A 22,427-nucleotide genomic window follows, 5' to 3' on the forward strand; every position below is an offset into this window, starting at 1 on the left:
AAAAGGCAGAACCCCTCTCATCTTTTTTTCTATCTATATTCCTCTACATCATTTTATGGCACTTGTTTTGCCACACTGGCAGGCAGCCTGCTTCACCCAGTATCCATCACTCCCCCTTGTTATGCACAACTTGCACAAGCTGCCTCCTTCCACCGTAGCTGAGAAAGTTTCTCTGGAGTTTTCCAAAGCACAGATGCAGGGGGAAAAGTAATCTATGAGGATCCAAAAACATTTCTAGGGTAAAAGATAAACAATTCTCAGAAAAAAAGTACTACTACAAAGTCCATATATAGCTTAAAAACCAGTGCAGCATCTTTGCAGGCAACTCTTTCCACTGTGGTCACAAAGCTCAATAAGCTTTACTTCAAAGCCAGTACACAAAGAATTAGAAAGAAATCCAACCGTTTAGTTGAACTAGCTGTAATCTAAATACCTAAGGAAGCCATCAGCCCTGCTTGCCAAGGCCTAAGGTACAGATTTCCAAGCTGCCTCCCTACTCCCCTCTTGGTCCCAATTCCAGACATGACAGCAGTGACTGAGTGTGGAAAAAACACCCTTAAAGAGAGTCACCCTGCCCAGGAGAGACTTACAGCTACAGAAGTGCCCAATCGCTTTGTTTTCACTTTGTCTATATTCAAAACCCCTCAGAGACTAATTATTTGAATTCTAAAAAAAAAAACCCTCTTCCCCTTATCTTAAAAACAAAACCACAGGGCAGATAATTCCCATTTGTTGTGCAGGGAACAAGCAAAGCACTGGAAAACATGAGCAGAACCAACACTGGAATACAGGGACCCCACAGCAGATTTTTAAGAAAACAAATATTTAATGTACAGCTGCATTAACCATTCTGTTGGAGTTCTGTTGTGATTGGGTTCCTAATAATGTAATTATCTGGGGATAGTTGCAATTTCAGAGTAGCTGGAATTATCAAGTCTGCCTGGGTATCTGTAGGATGAGGGATCAATATGCTTTACCAGCTTTGCAGAGACAAGGCAAAGCAATCAGCCTCCTCTTACAGCAACAAACTCCACACAGAAGAAATGAAGTTCACTTGTAGCTCCCTGCTCCCCCCAGGTTTTCACTCATCACACAGTGAACTGCAGTCAATCTACAAAGGTTCAGTTTTTATTACAAAGTATGAAAGGCTGAAAATACTGTACCTAATACACAGGAGGCCGAAACTTAGAAAGAAGGTTAAAAAATCTGAATAAAACTACATAGGAAGCAGGAAATAGCATAAAAGGATGCAACATTCCACTTTCAAGCGAGTTCAGAAAATTGCCTTAGAATTTACAGAGTTTCAACAATATGGTTCCATGACTCAGGTGTTAAAATCCATTGTAACAAACCTCTTTGTATTTTCTCCATAAAAATAAAGGAATATAGGGACACTGCAGTTATCCATGTCAACAATAGGTGTCTGTTGAATAGCAGGACACTGGATTCCTCTAGGACAGAATAGTAGCGAAGTTGCAGGTGGAGAAAAGGACAGGAGTAAAATTACTATTGCTTTAACATACCCTAGTGAGAACAAGAAGTCAGGAATCTCATATGGATGTTTGTACAATCATGCTACAAAGATTACACCTTCAGGAAATTACCACAACAGGACTGTCAATGGGAAGAGCAGAAGGGAACACACACCTAAAAGGAGAATCTCCTACTCGGCTACTGGTAACAAAAATGCTTGGGTGCAATGGATTTAAATTACATTTTACACTGCTAACAACCCAAGGGTTAAAAAAAAGGTTCTTTTTAAATAGTAGATTTCATAATTCCTATTTCCCAAGTTGTCAGAAAGAGCAACATACATTTTTCCAGCTGCCCTGGGACCCTGTCCTGCTTGGTTGTTGCCTTTCTGCCTTGCTAAGATCCCACAGACCCACCCTCAGCACCAAGAGGGGGCTGGAGTTGCACATGGAAAGCAAACTCCAAGGGATGGGAGCTGGACCACGGGTTTACACCTGCATATGGCACAGTATTTTGCCAGGAAATAGCTTTTTTCCTTAATTTTGTTAGATTTCCTGCAAAGAAACAAACTTGATGGAAGCCACTGAGATAATTTTAATTATTTGTATGACTGTGGAAATTCTCACTTGATGCTGAGTGTCAGAGGCTACTCAAAAGGCCACTGAGGTCCTTGGCAGACACACTTGTCATCTGAAAGAGGCAGCAGCAACTCTCTCAAGTGCCTTTGCATCTGGTGTCTGCCATGAATCACCAGATGAGCCTTCAGTGACTGGTATTCAGCTGCATTTTTAATTACTGTTCTTTTTACTGCTGATGAAAGGTGCTGATTGGAAGTTCTGGAGATCTCTTCTAGAAAACAAACTGAGTCAGGGGCATCCTAAACTCTCCTCAATACCCTCAAGAATGAAACACTTCTGACTCTTCTTGGGTGAGTAGGGGAAATACAGCTGCATCAGAAAGTGCTCTTTAAGTGCCACACACAATTAGAGAACAGCAAGTACAGGCTTGCTCTGGAATACTGCAGGAAACACGAGTTGGAGGGGATTTGTGTTACCTGGCAGGAGAACAGTGTGCATTTGGGGTGGTGGAACCACTTTGCTGTGACTGAAACTGTGCTGCCTGCTGAGCCCAGAGCTCGCCCCTGCTGCTCTCTGCTCTGGCCAGTGTGGCTGCAAAGAGTGGAAACACCACACCAAGCTGCCACTTCAGTGGTTCCATGCCTCACAGGCAGCAGCTGCAGTTTTTCCCTCACAACATTCAAGTTACCCAAAGAATGTGGGTACACACAGCCAACCCTGCACTGCCACCACCGTCAAAGAAGAGGATTCCAAACACCTCTAAAGCTCCTAAACAAAAAGGGCTCTCTAGGGGACATCCCCTGGGCAGGCCTTACAGCACAGTGTCAGATCCAGTTTAACATTTACAGCCTTGCCAAGTGCTCCTACTTTAGGCTTTCAGTAAAAACAAGAGAGGCTCCACTACATCCCCAGTTTAGGATTTTGGTGCTGCTCCTTATTTAACAGTTTCTACACAACAGGGACAAGTGCCTACCCTACCAGGGCTGAGGGAAAGATGACTCTCCTCCTAATCTTTCCAAAAACATCCTTGTTAAAGTGCCATCTGCAGAGAACAAAACAGACACACTCAGCTCATTTCCACTGACAACAAGCAGGAGAACATCTGTGAATTCCGTGCAGACTCCTCCCCTCACCTGCTCTGGCAGGCTGTGATCTGCACTTGAGACTGAGGCAGCTTCTCACTGCACCATGAGGCAAAAATAGAGCTTCTTACTATTACCCAGAACATTCAGTGGAGTAATTACTGCAAAGTTTTGAAAGGATCATTAACTTTGACTTATGAGAGGCAATGCTTCTCCAGTTAAATACATTTCAAGGTTCTATACAAAACAACCTGGTTCAGCAGTCTCCTTTGCTATTATTTGAAACCATTGTGGTTTTTTTTCTAAATAGATTGTCAAAGCACTCAAATCCTTGCCTTTTAAATCCCTGCACACAGGAGTACAATTCCCATAGATGCAAGCTACCATAGCCCCTCTCATTTAGACAATTCACAGAGTTGGCACACTACACACTAATTCAACTTGTTAACTGAAAGTTCTCACCTCACTAACAAGTTTTACATCAACATCTCCTCACTGAGAGCCAGCAGGCTGCACACATAATAGTAGGAATCTGTGGAAAGCTTGGTTTAAACAGAATATAACAACCAAACACTAGTTTAGCCTCTTGAATTCATCAGCTGGAGAAATGATACAGAACTTCTGCATTAAGTTTTCTGTCCCAGGATCAGGCTGGCCTGTACCAACTACAGCACCTGCTTTGCTGCTTTGCTCACCTCACCTGGGCTGCTCTTCCCTTAATGTTACTTTCTACTCAAAAACTGTGAGGTATTTGCAAGTTGTTCTGCATCCTCTGCTTGTGCAGTAAGCACCAAATAACAGAAACTGAATATCAAAGTATTTCTTTTCATGAACTTTGGGGACAAATAATGCTTATGGGGGTTTTACACCCAAGCAAACTGAATGTCAGGCAGGGGAAATGTGATAAACTGTACATTTCAATTTGCAGGCTCCATGACAAGTGTCAGGGCTCATTTTATCTTGCAGATAAAACCAATATCAGACCCTCCAAGCAGAGCAGTCCCTTCCCTCCACTGGGGCAGCAGCTGCTGCCAAAAGAGCACCAAAGTCTTTCCCTTCCTTGTCTATACAGAAGTGCCATTTGCACTACAGAACATCTCACCCATGAGGATTTTCATGTCTTTTCATCATTAACCTTTCAAGTGACATATTTGAGGTTATTTTAAGCATCATTTCCCTGTGCCAAAACAGTCTCTAGTGATTTAAAATGCAATTTCATGTGAAGAATGACACTGGATTATGCCCAAAGCAGTATGCTGTAGATCCAGAAGGTATCCCAACTGGCTAAAAAACCAGGATATAGGCTTTATTTAGAATCCACTGGAGCCTCCAAGATTCCTTCACTTGCCTTTGATGTCTTTGGAATAAGTACCCAATTCCATAGATAGACTTCCATCAGTTTCATGGATGGAAGAACTGACACTGGATCCTCTTCAGGTCCCTAACAGGATTGTTTTCCAACAGAAGCAGAATCTACCTGGCTATTCAGACACAAGCTCCCCTTCTCATCATCTCAGCATTCATCTTTGACTCATGCCATCTGTGCAGGAGTAAACTTTGATGCAAAAAGGGGACATGCTAACTTTGCAGGTAGCTCCCTCCTAGTAACAGCACGTTTTGCCTGCCATTTGTAATTAAACAGAGCATGACAAGCCTGTGAATGTATTTCAGATGGCTCCTAAAGCTGTGAGTGCCATTAGCTGCTAAGAAAGCCCCAATTTTCACTTCATTCTACCTAAGCTTTTTCAGTTTTTTTCCAGTTTCAGATGAAGTGCTATTGCAAGAAGTGATAACTAATTGTTTGGCTAACACTGCTCTGACATCTAGCTAAAACCTGTCTGTGGAATACACCACTCTCAGTACCGCTGCTAATAAGAAAAATTGACCTTCAAGTCAGATCAAGCTTTGTCAGAAATCTCACAACTGAACAGAGCGTCACTGACAAAACATCAGTTTGAACAGTGTTAGTCTCCTGATTCTCTGCTATCAAAAGGAGTGATGGAATACAGCTGTCCCTAATGAATTCCTATCAAATTCCTGAGGCAATGCTTTTCTGAGCTCCATGGTGAGAAGCAGCCTGCAGAAGAGTACTTCTCTATGTCCAGAATGACAAAACTTTGCAGATTCTGTTCAGTATTTGACAGTGTCAGCTTCACTGTTCCACAGCATTTGCTTTCCCAACTTGCCTTTCCTGCACAAACTGACAAGATGCAAGTTTGCCAGTGTCCTACTATTTATAATCTGCCTCCAGTTGCAGGTGAATACTCATTAGGTGGAAAGAATGTTCATGGTTTCTGACATTTACATGGGAACTGGGCTGCACACCCTTCCAGAGCAGCTCTGGCTGTCATGTCCTCATTGGAGAGCACTGCAGAGCCCTCAGCACAGGACCCATCTCAGTGGAAGACTTCAACAAACATTTTTATCTTGCCTAATCCACTCAGCTTTCATTGAGCAGTATTACTGTGGACTGATCCACTATTCCAAACAGAAGCCCTCCGGCACATCCCTCAAATCAGGAGGATGACAAATGCCAAACCTTGGCCTCAATGGCACAGCTTCTTTCCTTCTAAATCCACCTTTGTGCAGCGCATTAGGGAGTAATTTCTTCTAAAGAACAGCTTTCTTTTGGATAGCAGACCAGCTTTTCTGACTTGTCTCATTCATTCAACAAGACCTGGCAGTACAAAGCAAATGCACTTCACAAAAAGATTGCTTTGCACTCCCTTCAAGACCTCCCAGGAACACAGGCCAAACACAACCTCCCAAGTACAGCCTAACCACAAAATCTTGCTCATATTATTTGCCCATCAAGCAAGCTACAAAGCGTGAAACCATTTTATTTTGATTTAGATAAGGAAAGTCTTCTGAGGGGAAATCATTTCATTGAAGTGCCAATCTCAAGTCCATTACAAGTACATATTTCAGGAGCTGTTACCTCCTGGGAGCTCACTCACGTCATGCACGGATCTTCCTTCCCAACCTATCACCTGTCAGCTCTGCTTGCTAACACGACTGCAGGACACACACAATCTCAGTCAGAATTGAAAAATAAGACTTACCATAGTAACAACTGCCTTGAGCATCAGAAAAAGTGTAAAGAAATTGTGCAACAAGTACTTGTACTTCACAGCACCAGAAAATTCTGCCCAGGTCACCAGATAGAGGGAGCCAAGGCAACAGTTAATTCTGGCAGGCATTTACTGCCAGGGAGCCTGCAGTGTTACTGTGGTTTGTGTCCATGAACAGCTCCTGCTTTGGACATATGGAAGTGGATCACATATCAAAAGTAAGAATTCGGGAGAAAAACCATACTCAATAGAAAGTTAGCCAATATATAAAAAACATACAAACGTTTAAACAGTTTAGAGGCAGCAACAACAGGAATGAGAAAGATTCCTGCCAAGGTGGCTGTTAACATCCTTGTCTTTTCCCCCCACCTTGTTTTGCACCTGCATCTATTAAACTGGTGGATGTGCTGCCTCGGCTGGCTGACAAACACACAGACATATGCAGCAACTCAAAAGCCTGCAAGCTTATTAATACAGTCAACAAACAAATATACAGAACTTTTACTGAGGGAAAAGAATTTCACAAGAAAACCAGAACCCAGAAGGTCCAAGAGGCTCAGCATGTCTCTGCATTTTAGTCTTGAGAGACAGGAGACCCCTGCCATCCATTCTTGTAACAGTTTCTTGTAAGAGTAGATGCAAAGCAACAACAGATACTGGCCACTTGACTGGTGGTGCTCTTACTTTAGAGGGGAGGGGGAGTGACACAGCCCTGCCTGACTGTGCATGAAGCAGCAAAGTTAGACTCTGAGGATCTCCAGGCAGTTGTTGTAGCAGATGGCTATCCAGTCTGGCTGGGTGGATGCCCACTGTACATTGTTGATCTCTCCCTCGGCTGTGTAGGCCAGGATGGGGTCCTCAATGGCACGAGGCATTTGCTGGATGTCCCAGATGAGAGCCTGGTGATCATCCGCTGCACACAGACAAGAAATGCAAGGAAATCAGAGTGTGACAGGATCTCCAGATGTGCCCCACATATAGCCCCACAGCCTGAGGAGCCAGGTAAGATACGGCTGTTCCAGTCCTCATCTGTGTTTAAGCCAGATACAGCAACACAATTAGGCTCCAACAAAATAAACTTGGATCATTATACATTATCCAAGACAGCTGATAAACAAATGACTAATGGAACTCATAACAGTAGAAAACATTTAAGAACGGGATTGCAAAAAAGGTAAGGAACATTAAAATAACAGCAGCTTAGCCAGAGCTGATGCACAGCTTGGGTGCTGGGCTCACCACTTTCCACACAAACTCTAGTACCTGTCTATTTTAACTATTTCTGTAACATTTTAGGAAAGTCACTAATAAAGGGCTTCTAAATCAAAAGTATTCTTTAGCAAAAGGTAGACAGACAACTGCATAAACTCGAGGATGAAGAGGATTTTGCAAATGCCATTAAAGACTCTGAGACTCCCCTGAAGGTCACACTCACCTGCTGTACAGATGTGGCAGGAAGAGTGGGGTGCCCAGGCAATTCCATTGACACATGCTCTGTGGTTGTTTAACCTGGCCACAGGGGTGCAGGGAACTCTGACATCTAGAATCACAACCTTCAGAAACAAAACCCAGCTACATTAATAAATCACATTTTTAAAAATTAATTTATTCAAAATACAAAATATTTTGAGGTAAGGCTACAAACCTGGCTCTTTCCTAAAGGATGTGGCTGGCAGCAAGCCCTGTTCCTAAAGAACAGCTTCCAGTTGCTCAGTGTGTCATGTGTCTCAAAAGAAGTCAGATTTCACAGGGGCTTGTGAGCTAGGCCACAGTGGCAAACAAACTGTGCTCCCCTGAAGCAGCCTTGCTAACAAACTAAAACTGGATTGGAAAAGAGCAAGGTGATTAAAACACCTGCAGTTAAGATTTTATGTGAAAATTATAGCCCAGCTGCTCACAGACTCCTCTTAAAAATCAGCTGAAATATATAAACCATAAAGCTGAAATCAAAGTCACTTTTTAAACTCCTTAGTGCACTAGGAACTGGTCCTTGATCTTTCTTTGGGTACTGACAGTGCCCCCTTCCCCCAAACTCCTGGGTATAAATCAGCACCAAGCCACCTCCCCAGAGAGCAGCAGGAGCAGCTGAGGAAGAGGAGCTGCTGCCTCACCTCCATGCCGTCCATGGCCATGGTGGCCAGGTAGTTGGGGTCCTGCTTGTTCCAGCAGAGGCGCAGCAGGGGGTGGTGCTGGGGGTCCTCGTAGATGATGGTGCTGTGCTCCAGGTGGCGCAGGTCGAACATCCGCACCGAGCCGTCCGCGCCCACCGACGCAAACATGTCCCGGCCGCCGCCCGCGCGGCTGAAGGCGATGTCGTACACCTGGGGAGAGCAGGGTCGGCTGGGCTGGGACGGCTCGGATGGCAGGGACAGCCCCAGACAGCACAGCTCAGCTGGGCTCAGCTCAGATGGGCAGGAACAGCCCCAGACAGCACAGCTTAGCTGGGCTCAGCTCAGATGGGCAGGAACAGCCCCAGACAGCACGGCTCAGCTGGGCTCAGCTTGGCTCAGTTCTGCAGTATGGGCAGGGACAGTCCCAGACAGCTGGGCTCAGCTTGGCTCAGTTCTGCAGTATGGGCAGGGACAGTCCCAGACAGCACAGCTCAGCTGGGCTCAGCTCAGATGGGCAGGAACAGCCCCAGACAGCACAGCTTAGCTGGGCTCAGCTCAGATGGGCAGGAACAGCCCCAGACAGCACGGCTCAGCTTGGCTCAGCTTGGCTCAGTTCTGCAGTATGGGCAGGGACAGCCCCAGACAGCATGGCTCAGCTCGGCTGGGCATGGACAGCCCCAGACAGCATGGCTCAGCTGGGCTCAGCTGAGGTGGGCAGGGACAGCCCCAGACAGCATAGCTTAGGTGGGCTCAGCTCAGTTCAGCAGTATGGGCAGGGACAGCCCCACACAGCACGGCTCAGCTCGGCTCAGTTCAGCAGTATGGGCAGGGACAGCCCAGACAGCACAGCTCAGCTCGGCTGGGCAGGGACAACCCCAGACAGCACAGCTTAGCTGGGCTTAGCTCAGTTCAGCAGTATGGGCAGGGACAGCCCCAGACAGCTCAGCTCAGTTCAGCTGGGCAGCACAGGCAGGGACAGCCCTTGCACAGCACAGCTCAGCTGGGGAGCATGGGCAGGGACAGCACTCTGCATGGGCACAGCCTCTCAAATGCCTCCTGCTCCTTGCAACTGCTCATTGCACTTGCCAAAAGGAAGAAATGCATGCTTGTGTCATTGTAGTATCACTCACTGAAGCTAAAACCTATCCCTTTCCTAGACTTGGGTTTTTTTACATTAGTTGTTGAAAAGTAAAATGTTAAAATCAAAGAATTTTACAAGCTCCTTATTGCCTTTGATATGAAGTTGATTTCAAGTCTAATTTGATGTTTTACCTCATTTTTCTACGATATTCTGGAGCACGATCTGTTAAAACAAGCATGTTCTTGAATCAAGATTCTATGCTGAGTTAAAAAAATTGTTTCGATAGCCAACAGTATTTAGGTACTCAAAACTGTACATAATATTAGAAGAACTGTATACAAACTTACATAAATGATCTTTCAGAGTTATGAAATTGTTCAAGAAAAGAAAGGAGGAAAATGGAAAAGCTGTCTTCCTTTTCTACTGCTTTAAAAAGATGCAATGTAAGCAATCAAAACCCCCCATCACCTCTTTGTCATGTGCAATAAGCTGGGTCTTCACATGGCCAGACACCAAATTTACTCTTCCCAGAACCTGTCCTGTCTCCAGACCCCAAATAGTGCAGGTTGTGTCAATACTAGAGGTACCTGAAACAAAACCACTTCTATTAGTAAAATTAATATTGTCACAAATGATTTAATCACTTTCTAGGTTAATGTAACATCCCCCAACACCTACAGATCAAAATAGCCATGAGAACAGCACAAAACCAAAAATCAAGAATGTCAAACAGCCAGCAGTCTTCCATGCATTTAAATGACCCAAACCTTTCAGCTGCAGAAATAGCCTTCCACACAGGAATAAAGTGTAAATAGCTCATGTCTGCTTCAATCTATTCAGAAGCCTGATGTAACTCTGAGATCAACTTTCCCATCCTCTACGTCTCTTGTGCATGCCAAACCCCAAATTCAATCAGTGTTTTGATGGCGTGTTATTATTAATTGATTGCTGCTGTGGGCTGAAGGTGGGGTTAGCAGTAAAGCTCTTAAGAGATGAAACATGTAACACACAAAAAATAAATCATGTAGTAAATAATTACTATGACATATTATCACTGTTAATCTCTGAGCAAATCCCCCTGACAGAAATGGCTGTTCCCTTCTGGGAAACAAACCTCTGCATCAGTCACCCTGGATTCACAATTTGTCCCTTAGGCTATAATTAAACCTTAAGCGTTCAGCCCCCTCCTCCAACTGAATTAAGGACTCTTGGCTCTCCTCCTGCTGCTGAAATGGCTTCACCAAACACACAGCTCAGTGCACAGTTTTCTGTGCACTCCAGAACACTCTGAAATAAATCACAGAGCTGATGCACATCTTACTCAGCACTGCAACAACAGCTCACCAGCCCTGAAGGCCAAGACTCCCCATCCCCAGATGTCCCTAGCCCAACCTGAGTGACCCATTCTGTACTGCACAGGGCACCTCTCAATGAAAGGAGTCTCCATGAGAGGACTGTTTTTATTTTTTAATGTAAAAATTCTTACAGGCCAGACTCCATCAGACTAAATTCAAAAGTGTGCCAGTCAGTGTGTCAGTCTCACCTAAAAGGTAAGGATCCACTTCATTCCAGTCAAATGATGTCAGTGGAGCACAGAAATCCGAGTTCTTGTTGTTGTTCAGCAAACACTCCAGCCGGGTCTCAGTTTCACCCACCTGCAGAGAAAATGAAACATCTGACTTAAAAAGCAACATCACCCGACTGGCTCCACTGGCACAAAACATTAGCAGTTAATCCCAGGTTTCTTCCCTCTCAGCTTTATATCCTAAAGCTCTGGAAAATACAACCACCAACTCCATTAAATAAGCTGATTAAAATGGCAATTGCCATAATTCTGCTTCTCTTATAGTCTTCATATAGTCACATTATTGCAGTGAAGAAAATCTTGTCTTGAGTGAAAAAGAGACCACTATATAACAGAATCCATGTCCTGGCTCATCTTCTGCTGGGGAGGATTTACTCACTCTCCACACTCGCAGGTAGTCACCACTGGTGGCCAGCAGGTCTGGGTACACTCCCTTGGTGTCTGGGATCCACATCAGCTTCGTGGTGGGGTACGGGTGATCAAAGGTGTTCCTGCAAATGAATTCTGAGCTCTCTTCATCCAAACCAACAAGCTGCACCTGTGAGAAACCATATTTAAAAGAAAGAATTTCATCAAAATACTAATTCCTAATAACAGCATTAAGATTGAGTGTGTTTCAGGACATTTTCTATCACCTCAAGGATAACATAAAGCAATCATCATGTCAATGAAATGAGAAATCCTTAAAGTGCTGCTGGGGAATATAAGTAAAGAGAAGTATCCATAATCACCACAGGGCTTTGATTTGATGATCCTAAATGAACCAAATGAAATCAAATCCTAAAGGATTAAAGACCACCCTTCTCTTTTCCACATTGCAAAGCCCCATTTAAGTCACAGACTTCAACTGCACAAACATTATTCTAATTCATCCTTAACTGAACTGATGCTGACAATGTCATCTCCAGAGAGCAAAACAAGCTGTAGTTTGTGCAATTAAAGCACATATTATGGAATTCTTGGCCATAACCTTGCAGACTGTGATGGATCATGTCAGGTAGCTGGCAGCTTTTTCAGCACCACATGACTCAAAATGTTCTGTCACAAGTGCATGAAAAACTCAAATTAATCACATCAGAGAGGAAGCAAGTAAAACAGAATTCAAACTTAAAAAAAAAAAAATATAAAATAAAATTGGGGAACTAAAATGGTTACATAATTATTCAAATGTTTTGTGTGAACAGACCAAGAAAGCAGGTCTGCTGAAAGATTCTAGGTAACTTCAAATTAGATTTTTTGCACAGTGATGTGTCAGGGGGAAGGGCTAAACTTGCCCCATTGTGAGAATGATGCAAAACAAAACAAACAAGAAACTATCTCCATACAGCCTGGTCATGACAGCACCTGAAGTCATGCTTGAAGTCCCAGACATGATGTTATTAGAAAAATACTGACATGTCAGTAAGAGTAAAAGGAGAGAACAAGAGGTGCTGGGAGGACTCATTTAACCTGCAGTGACCACAGGACCCAAACAGGGTGAAAGTCCCACTGTGAAATGCTGCTCAAACACAGTTTTATGAGCTCATTTAGAGATTCTCATAAATACAAACTTTGCCCCACCCCCTACAATGAGAAGTTCCATCCTTTCCACCCAATAACAAACACTAGAAGATGCAGTCAAATATGCTCCCAAAAATTGAAATACAGCCTTGTCTTGCCCTCTCTTTATTATAACTACTCCTTAGTGTCCTTCACACCCTAGTACAAATCAGTCAAAAATCTCCCAGACTTCTGAAGTGATTGACAAATAGCTTTCTAACTCCTTTAGGGATCAGAAATACTAAGCAGCTTTTACAAAGGAAGCAAATTGTCCTTGGTGATAGAAAATCTTGTGGCAAGGTTAGGATCAGAAGACAAATGACCTCTAATCATTTCTCCTTTGCTTATGCTGTTTTCCACTCAACATGAGTGTATTAATCCTACACAAAGCAATCAACATCCTCATCACCAGCAGCAAATCTCAAACAGCAGAGGATCCCCTTCCACTGGTATTAATGTAAATATCCCTGCATATTCCTATTTAACCCTTCCTCAGGCCTTAAACTGAAGCAATTCAGCAGTCCAGTATCTGTGAGCTTTGACATGTTTAGGTGCCCTTTGTGATGCTGACCCATGAGGGATTACAATGGCTGACTGCAATTTCCCAGTTCCCAAGAAGTTCAGGAAACACCACCTCAAATTATTTAATTCTTCCAACCAGAGTAAGGCATCTGTCTTCTTGCAGCAGGGATTTGGTCAGTGAAGGAGTACAGGGTGAAACAAAGCTCACTGGTGTTCAAACAGGTCTTGGCAAGCAGCTCCAGTCTGTGCCACAGAGCCCACGAATGTGGTGGCTGGCAGGGTTAGAGGTGTCTGGGAACTGGGGATCACAGAAAATTTGGGTTTGGCAGCCCAGAGGTTTGAGTTCCCCACAAAAGAGAGGTGTAAACAGACAGATTGTGTAACCTGTAGTACTTCAAAGCTGGCAATTTCTACAGAAACAGAAAATCAGAGACAAATGAGATAAAAATCTCCCACTTTTTCCCCTAATTCCCTCCCAGTGAGCACTTCTGCAACAAACATTTGGGCATTGAGGCTTTTTAAAGAAATCCTAAATGAGTAATAAGGAAAAGTTATAGACACTTATTTGGTTGGACTTTAAGCAAGCTACACTGTTCCAGACCATTTTTGTTAGAATGGAAGAAAGCCAGTTACTTGGAACAAAACATTGCTATATCAGGAACAGAAATGTTACTGGGACCTTGTCAGAACATCTGAAGAGGAGAGTGCAAAGATTGTGAGACAAGGAGAAAGCCAAAATGAAAATCACTTTTCATTATCCTTTTAATTAGTGCCAACTGTACCTATAAGCATATTTTGATGACAGCAGCTGCAATATAAAACATCTCAACCATGAAGGACAAATTATATGCAGAAGCATAAAACTTCACACATACTCTGTAAAAAAAATCTTGTATTTCTGTTAATTCCAGAAGTCAGGCTGCAAACCTCACTGCTCCAGGCCCTTTGCTGCACAATATCACAGACTATTTAAATGGGAGCTTCTGTTCTCCCCTTCGTTCCTTTGGTTATACCATGTACAGGGACTGGAGCTGGAAGAGTTTACAACCAGTGCGCAGGTAGCACTTTTACAGTACCTGTCCAAGAGTTTCCAATCTGGAGCATGAACCTATTCCCAGAATGTTTCACCACCCTCTAAAGGGCTCAGCACATTTGAGAGCCATAGTAAGGCACCATTAAAACAGTGCAGATGAAGAACAGTGCACCACTCCCAAGAGTATTCTGGTCCCCAAAGTAAAGGAAACAACATCAATACTCTGAGCAATAACAATTCTTGCAATTAGCCAAGACAGCTCTCTGTACAAAAAGCACCAAACAAGAAAACAAAAATAGAAACCAATCACTCTGAAATATCAGAGACACAGCAAATGAAGGTTATATTTCACTGCATTGATTGTACAGGTTTAATTTTTAATCATACATCATCTTTATTTCTATAGCAGCAGCAGCATCCAGACTTTTCTCATCCTCACACAATTAGTTTCCAGCTCCTTACACCACACAGACTTCACAGCATGTGGTGCTTACACAGTGCTTACAGATTCATTGTTCCTGGAGCTCACAGGTCCAGAGAAGCCCTGGGTAATATTTACAGACAGTGATAATTTACATGGTCCTACACAATGTCTGTCTGCAACAACTGAGTGTGAAGTGTAGAAGAGAGGAGTTGGCTCAGTGGCTTTACACTGGAGATCTGACCACACTGTAAGGGAGAGCAACCCCAGGGAATGCTCCAAAATTAAAGAGGTATAGGCAAAATAAATGTAAAGCCCCTTATTAACCAACTGTGCCACCTCTAAACAGCAACTATTCGCAGATTTGCTCTTTTACCTTCTCAGAGTACACAGCACAAAAACATTTCCAAGCTGCTCTTTAAACTAATTGGAAGTTTTCAGGCTCAGGTCCTGCCTGTCCCCAGCAGCATTCCCAAAGCACAGCACTCTCCAGGAAAAGGAGACAGCTCTCACACAGGGCTTATGCTGCCTGAACCACAACATGCTCAGCAAAGCCATGCCTAGGACTGCAAGGGCAGTGATCTAACCAGAGGTGTCACCACTCCCTTGCACAGGGCCCTATCCCAAACACCAACTTTCTGACAGTATTTTCCACAATCTTCATTAAACACCTTGACAAGGATACAAAGCTACATGCTATATAAACCAAGCTCTATTGGCAGACCTTCAGCTTCACAGAAATTTCAGAATGCTCTTTAACTTCATCCACCTCCTCATCTCTCTTCTGTTTCCATGTAAATCATTACACCAGAGCTGACTCTTGAAGGCTGTTCAGAAGTGACTGCACACGTGTTCTGAGAGATGAACACACAGTCTTTATTACCAGTGTGACATTCTTCACTTCCACTTTGCAAGGAAACACTGAGGATACAATCTCATGCCTCATTACACCCTTGCTCTCAGGGAAAAGTACTGAGGACTCGCTGAGAGTGGTTTATATACTTAGGAAAAAAGTTATCACACAGGAGTTCTCCACAGCAAGAAAGTACAATGAGAACAGAGCATTTCCAACACAGTCTCAGACACCCTGTACGTCAGAGAATCACAGAAATGCTGAGCTTGGAAGGGAACTTTTGAGATCATCCAGTCCTGTCCCCCTTTCTAGGCAGGGTCACCTGGAGCAGGTGACACAGGAACACGTCCAGGTGAGTTTGGAATGTCACCAGTAAGGGAGACTCCACAAGCTGTTTGACCAGCCTGTTCCTGTTCCTCCATGGAAAGAAGTTCTTCCTCATATTGAGGTGGAACTTCTTTATATCTATATGTACATATATGCACAAACTTTGGCCGTGGCCACGAACGTTCCTTTGTAGTGACCAAAAACACAGACATGGCCAAGCAGGAGGACCTTGTTTTAGTTCTATAGCAGCAGAATCAGGACCCATCTCATACTCGTACCTTTACTTTCCAGCTCTTCACACCACAGAGAACCCCCAGCCCGTGGTATTAGTGACTGAAGTCACCACAATCGCTATTCCCGAAGCTCAGAGGTCAGGAGAAGCCCTGCAGCAGCGTTATCCCAAAGGCAGCAGCAGCCAGGGCTCTTCCCAGCGCACTGTCCCCTCAGCCCCGGGCTCGCCAGCAGGAACAGCCCGGACCCGGCCCAGGCTCGGGGGCACCTGAGGGCCCGCACAGCCCTGGGCCCCGCCCGGCCCCACCCGGGGCCGAGCCCTGCCCTGCCCCGCTCCCTGCGCCCACCTTGTTGTTGTACTCCTCCACGAAGCTGCCCAGCGCCAGGCGGAACCGCTTGTCGGGCCGGACGCTCCAGTTCATGGCGTACACGGTCCAGGGCGCCTCATATTTGTAGATCTCCTTCCGCTTCCCGTGCAGCGACATGACTGGGCCGGGGGAGGCTGCGGGGGGCACGGCCGGAACGAGCGGGGAGCCGGGGCGGGCCGGGGCGACCCCCGGGCCGGGGAGCGGAGCAGGCACGGCACGGCCCGGCCCCTGGACGGCGGGGAGTGGGGAGGCTGGGCTCGGCTCTCGGGGCGGCGGGCGGCGGGCAGCGGGGAGGCCCCGGCTCGGCCCCCGGTCCCGGCCCAGACCCAGCGGCGGCGGCGGCGCTGAGGCCGTTGGAGACTCGGCCTCCCACACAACGGGAACGGAAGCCACGCGGGGAGCCCCACCCACTGCGCGTGGGTTGGATGTCTTGGCTGTCACTTAGGGCGCCGGCTGCCTATTGGGTGATCTGCCTGTGCCCTCGGCCCGCTTCTGTTTTCTATTGGTCGTTTTGCCCGTCACTCCAAACAGACGCTCGCGCTCTGGCTGGGGTAACCTACGGCTGCCCTTGGCTCCGCCCAGCAGGGCGGGCGCGCTCGTTGTCGACTTCTTATTGGCTGGCTGGGGTCGCAGTGACTGGAGGCGGGACCTTGAGCCATTATCGGTGATCGATTGGCTGGAAGTGATGTCAGTCACGCCAACCAGAGGCAGGTGAGGCCACCTCGAGCGCTCTAGGTACCGCGAGTTCGAGTCCTGCCTCGGCTGAGTGGCAGACGGGGCCGGGCTTGTCTCTAATTAACAGGAGGTTAATTATGGTGTATATTTTTGGAAGCAGCCCTGGCGAGTGCTCAGCGCCTTACTGAGGTGCAGCTGGCTCCCTAGGGAGCTACCTGCTGTGCCCGGCATCCCGGTGGAGCCGGAGGGAGGCTGGTTGGGTTGGGGTCCGTGAGGGGTCCCAGCCGTGCCCGCTCCGCGGGGATGCGGCGCCGCCTCGGGCAGTGCTGTGCCCCTTGAGCCTGCTGCCTCAAGGACTCTGGGTCCGACCTCTGCCCGAGCTGTGTTTGTGGGATCATTTCTAACACGCAGCTGCCTGGGCTTCTAGAAAAGCTTTTCCGAATTACTGCAGAGCCTCAGGTGCATCCTTTCGGGAAGGGATTGCTCGGCAAAGCCTCGCAGGCTCCACCCTGGCCTGCCTGCACATGGGCTCTGCCAGCCCCGCACTCCCCACACGAAGCAGCCGGGCTTTGAGCACGGCCTTGTTGGGGTGAAGTTACCCGGGAGGAATTCAGGGACGCTCCCAACGAACACAGCTGTAATTCACAGTAGGTGCCAAAAACATCTTTATTAGCAAAGTGTACACTAAAACTCCAGAGAAAGAGATGCTCACAGTTTGACTACTCTCAAAGGGAGCTCGATACATGACTTGAGCTGGCGGCCTAGGACTAGCACAGCATCTAGCCGGGCGGTGAGGCGGCGGCGCGGCGTGGGTTCAGCTACGGGACTGCTGTGGGCTCTGGCGGGAGCGGGGCCGGGCAGGAGGAAGCACCTGTGGAACCTTTATCGAAAGAGAGAAGCTGGGAGGGAGGGCTGGACATGGGTGTCTGGGGCTTCTCAGCTTTCTGGGATTGTGCTTTTGAGTTTTGTGCTTTATGCCCAGGCCGGTGACGAGTTGGATTTACCTGGGGAGTTGTGGGAAGCGTGTTGGGGTTGGCAAGGCGTGATGAGCCTCGCTGGAGAAGTCAGTGCCCTGGGGCTCGTGCTGGATCAGGTGGCAGGCGCCGTTGGCCCTTCACTTCTCTGTGGCAATCAAGTAGGACAAGCTTCTGTCCTCCATCCTTGTCCTGGGCGTGCCACCTGCAGTTTGCCCTGGACCACACCATGGGGATCCCCCACTCCTCCTGTCACCTCCCTTTCTGTAATCCCTGTGTCTCTGCTGGGCTGAGCTTTGTACCAGCACAGTGCTCCCTGCTCCAGAGGTTTCCACTTTCTGTAACCCCTGTGTCTCTGCTGGGCTGAGCTTTGTACCAGCACAGTGCTTCCTGCTCCAGAGGTTTCCACTTTCTGTAAGCCCTGTGTCTCTGCTGGGCTGAGCCTGGACCAGCACCATGCTCCAGAGGTTTCCAGCTCTGCGGCCTCGCAGCCCAGAGCTGTGGCTTTGCTTTCCTGTGGTCGCTGTGGCTCGCTTGGCTTGTGCCCTTCTCGAGAGGAAGCCTTGGCAAGGAGGAGGTGGTGGGAACCATGTGGCCTAACCAGCTCAGTGGTGGCTGTAAGAACTGTTCTAGGTTCGTTCTAATGTGCAAATGGAATCTACTCTATGGGAACCGCTGGAAAACGTTGACCTTGGAAGCCAGCCACTCTATACTTCCTGTCACGGCGGCAGAAGATAGCTACAAATTAAACCCTGAGCCAATGGCATTGTCCAATGTCTTACCCTTGCAGACAAAACCAACACCAACCGAGCAGGCTCGCAGCTGAGGTTCCTCTTGACTCGCCCCGCGGCCCCACGTCTCTAACTGGCGGGCAGCACGGGGTCGGAGAGGTGTCTCTGAATGTCCTGGTGCTCGGAAGGTGCCTCCAAGTGCTCAGGGAGGGAAGGGAAGCGAGAGCCCCGCGAGAGTCCCTGGCTGCTCGGCGCCCTTTGGTGAGGAGGCTCGGGGTTCGGGAGGGGCGGGGAGCGCTGCTCCTGCTCCGGGGGGCTGCTCACGGCTTTCTCGGGTGACACGGACTGCTGCATCCCGCTTGGCAAGGAGTCCCTGCATTTCAAGTGGAACTTCTCCACCTCCGTGTAGCTCGGACTCTGGTGGGAAAGGAGGAATCGTGTGGGTTATGGTCAAAGCAAAACCAAGTAGCCATGCTCTCTCCTCATCAGGCACTGAGCCCCAAAATGTTATTTTTCTCTTGAGGAAGCCTCAGAGCAGAGGAACCCACTTTCTTCCCCACTGGTGGTGCAGCCTGGCAGTGTTGGGGATGGCAGGTGTGCCCCAAAACCAGTGATGCTCTGGGCAGGTGTGCTCCCAAATCAAGACCCCACAGCTTTGCTGGGACCCGAGAGTGCTTGGCTGTGCCTGGCCTGGGGAAGAGCTCAGTCTGGGGCAGGAGGGGAGCCCTTACCTGCTCCTGGCTCGGCAGCTCCTGCTCCTGCAGAGGGGTGCAGGGCGCGAGCGGCTCCAGGCTGCGCGGGGCAAGGCCGTACATGGCCAGGCTGTGCGAGCTGGGCGAGATGGGGCTGTACGCGGGCGGCACTTGGGACAGCTGGCGCTGCAGCAGCTGCAGGATTAGGCTGATATCTGACGACATCCTGGACTCCAGCCTAGGGACAGAGCAGCCTGGCGTCAGCACAGAGCCTGTGCGTCCCCAGCAGGGCAGGGCAGGGGGTGCCCATCCCGCTGCCCCAGCGCAGCCAGGCTGTGCCTCTGCCTGGGGGGTTTGCAGAGAGCTCCAAACCAGCACTGCCACAGAAACAGCAATCCTGCCATCCCTCTCCTGCCACATTCAATCATCCTCTGCCCAATTTTATGTGCAGCCAAACTGGGATCTGGAGTGGGCATTTGAAAAAAAGCTAAAATTACCCCTGAGGGGGGAAAAATCATGATGGTTAGTTTTAATCTGGATCAATTCTCTAGGCCAGCTGCCTGTGCTGACAGATGGAGCAAGGCAGGTTAGTGCCAACCACTTTTAACTGTGGAACAGAAGGAAACAGAAAAGTAGAAGTCTCTTCCTTCTGCCTTGTCCGTGACTGAAGTGAACAGCTCTGGCAGGACTGGGCACAGCCCTGCTTGCAGGACACAGTCACAGCATGACTTACAGAGTGGGCAGATCTGTCCCCCAGTGCTGGGATGGTGCACTGGAGAGACACCTGAACATGAGTGTGTGCTGAAATGACCTCAAGAAGGGCACCCAAGCCCACAGTATCAGCCCCTCATGTGGATGCTGCCTGGGGACCTCAAACCTTCACCTCCAATGTGGGCTCTTCCTTCTCCTTCAAAAATCACAGAATAGTTGGGGTTGAAAGGGATCTTAGAGCTCATCCAGTTCCATCCCCAGCCATGGGCAGGGACATCTTCCATTAGAGCTGCTCCAAGCCTCATCCAATCTGGCCTGGAACACTTCAGGGGTGGGGCAGCCACAGCTGCTTTGGGTACCCTGTGTCAGGGCCTGACCACTCAGGGAAGGATTTTTTCCTAGTATCCAATCTAAACCTACTTTGTCAGTTTGAAAAATTATGTACTTTTTCTTATTCAGAGGGCAATGATGGTCATGAGGCTCATTTGCTCAAGCAAGAGGATGCTTGTAGGTCTTTGCAGTACCAAGAGGGGACCTGCAAAGAGCTCCAGTCGTGCCTGGGGGTGGTGACAGATGCTAGGGGTGGTGGCAGAGCAGCAGATGAGGGGCTGGGCTGCAGCCAGGGTCAGACTTGCCCTTTGAGAAGCCACTGCATTTGCAAAGCACTCCCACCCCCTCCCCAGGAGTGCAGTGTCCAGGGGTCAGGACGTGTCACACATAGCCCACTGCAGCCACCTTTAGAAAGCAGAAAGTGATGGCCCAGGGTCACCCAGGTCCTCTCCAGCCCTGCCCACCTGCTGAGTTGGGCCTGCAGGAGCTCCAGCCTGGCCTCGATCTGCCCTGGCCTGTAGTCCCTGTGCAGGGGCACGTCCTGTGAGCTGTGCACCAGCGAGATGTGCTGCAGAGGCTCCGCAGGGTGGCCTGGCTGCCGGTCCTCCCAGAAGGTGAACATGCTGGGGATATCCAGGGGAGTGGCTGCAAGGAGAGGAGACAGCTCAGCACTCGTCTGGCATCCTGCAGACCCACTGGTATGGAGGTGCTTCAGATTCTGCCACCTGACACACACAGAGCCACCACCAGACACAGGGACAGCTACCACCACATGGACAGCCACCCACACCCCCCTGGCACACATGGAGAGCACACCCAGCTGGGGTCAAAAGGCAGCGAAGACCCTTGTGTCTCCCCTCAGGTGCACATGCGTAGCCTGGACATGCTCCAGGGCAAGGAGCATGCACCCAAGGCTCTCTCAGCACCTCCTGCAGCTCCGCCCTGGTACCTGTGTAGGACTGGCTGCTCTCTGCCACCTGCTTGCCCGTCTCCGTGGTGCCGGCGCTGCTGGTGATGAGGCTGAGCGAGGGCAGAGCAAAGTCATCCTTTTTGGGGTTGGGGAAGGGCTCGGCTTTCCCAGGGCTGCCGGTCTTGGCCTCGTCGTCGCTGGCCTGGGAGCAGGGGGAGGTGCTGCTGCCCAGCTCGTCCCAGTGCTCCTTGCCCAGCGGCTCCTGCGGGTTGGTGAGCTCGGAGTAGGTGTGGTACTGCTCTGCATCAGAGGTGCCCGTGTCTGCGGGACAGCACAGCAGGTCACTCTGGGGAGAGCCAGGCACGCAGAGAACAGCTCCCATTCGCTCAGCATGCCTGAAGGGCTGGGGCACCCCAGGGGGACGGAGGGGAGGTAGTTTGGGTGCCTGCAGAATGGTTTGCAGGGACTGGGGCACCTGCTAGGGCAGTAATTACTGATGGTGCTGCTCTCCTGCCTGCAGGCCAGGCTGTGCCAGCACTCACCTGGCTGTGCCCAGGCAGGGGCACTCAGGGGCACTCACCAGGCTGTGCCCAGGCTCAGGGACTCATGGGGACTCCCCAGGCTGTGCCCAGGCTCAGGGGGCTCAGGGCACTCCCCAGGCCAGGCACTCAGGCACTCACCTGGCTTGCTGGGCTGGCCCAGCGAGCGCTTGCGGCGCCGCGCCCGGCGGTAGGTGCAGTCGTACTCCTCGCTGAGCGGGGAGCGCGGAACGCTGTCTGCCTGAGGAAGGACAGGGCTGTCACCAGGGGAGCGGGGCCACGTCCCCCCCTGCCTGCCACAGGCCACAGCCCTCCCCATGGCCTCTTCTCTTCACCCCTGCCCCGTCCCATCCAGTGCCTCCTGCGCTGGTTTCAGAGCTTAAGGTGTTCCTGAGCCTGTCCCTGCTGCTCTGAGACTGAGGTAAGGGTGTCAGGGCCATGGCGAGGGAAGGAGCACCCTGAGAAGTGGCAGGACATCCCAGAGTGGGATGGGACATGGAGGGAATTTGACTTTCTTTTCTATATTTCAGGTCTCTGAAAAAAAAAGATCAGGAAGGGACAAAGTTCAGTCACACACTATGAAAGAGTCT

At 48.7% G+C, this 22,427-nt stretch overlaps 2 protein-coding genes across 3 annotated transcripts in view; both read right to left on the reverse strand.

The window, feature by feature from the left end:
* Positions 1-1,106: 1,106 nt before the first annotated feature.
* On the reverse strand, positions 1,107-16,665 carry DCAF7 (DDB1 and CUL4 associated factor 7). The gene is made up of 7 exons (XM_056511978.1): positions 16,255-16,665; positions 11,361-11,519; positions 10,940-11,051; positions 9,865-9,983; positions 8,316-8,525; positions 7,640-7,757; positions 1,107-7,117 (listed from the first exon to the last, which is right to left on the reverse strand). The coding sequence occupies exons 1-7, from the start codon at positions 16,390-16,392 to the stop codon at positions 6,945-6,947; spliced, it is 1,029 nt and encodes a 342-aa protein (XP_056367953.1). The 5' UTR covers positions 16,393-16,665; the 3' UTR covers positions 1,107-6,944.
* Positions 16,666-17,599: 934 nt separating this feature from the next.
* KCNH6 (potassium voltage-gated channel subfamily H member 6) overlaps positions 17,600-22,427 on the reverse strand; it is a 33,816-nt gene continuing 28,988 nt past the window's right edge. For both annotated transcript variants that reach the window (XM_056511910.1, XM_056511909.1), the window contains 5 exons: positions 21,979-22,078; positions 21,338-21,619; positions 20,853-21,033; positions 19,387-19,585; positions 17,600-19,072 (listed from right to left, as the gene is read on the reverse strand). In XM_056511910.1, the coding sequence (XP_056367885.1) occupies positions 18,785-19,072; positions 19,387-19,585; positions 20,853-21,033; positions 21,338-21,619; positions 21,979-22,078 (1,050 nt within the window). In that variant the 3' untranslated portion in view covers positions 17,600-18,784. The remainder of the gene's footprint in view (positions 19,073-19,386; positions 19,586-20,852; positions 21,034-21,337; positions 21,620-21,978; positions 22,079-22,427) is intronic.

This window comes from Oenanthe melanoleuca, chromosome 27, assembly GCF_029582105.1.
Source record: "Oenanthe melanoleuca isolate GR-GAL-2019-014 chromosome 27, OMel1.0, whole genome shotgun sequence".
NCBI classification, from domain to species: Eukaryota; Metazoa; Chordata; class Aves; order Passeriformes; family Muscicapidae; genus Oenanthe; species Oenanthe melanoleuca.

Excerpts from the sequence above, each read along its gene's own strand:
- DCAF7 (XM_056511978.1), bottom strand. The coding sequence starts at position 16,392 with ATGTCGCTGCACGGGAAGCGGAAGGAGATCTACAAATATGAGGCGCCC. Across the intron at positions 11,520-16,254 it reads TGGAGGAGTACAACAACAAG|GTGCAGCTTGTTGGTTTGGA; the intron begins GTGGGCGCAGGG and ends GGTTTCTCACAG. Across the intron at positions 7,758-8,315 it reads TGGCCATGGACGGCATGGAG|GTTGTGATTCTAGATGTCAG; the intron begins GTGAGGCAGCAG and ends TTGTTTCTGAAG.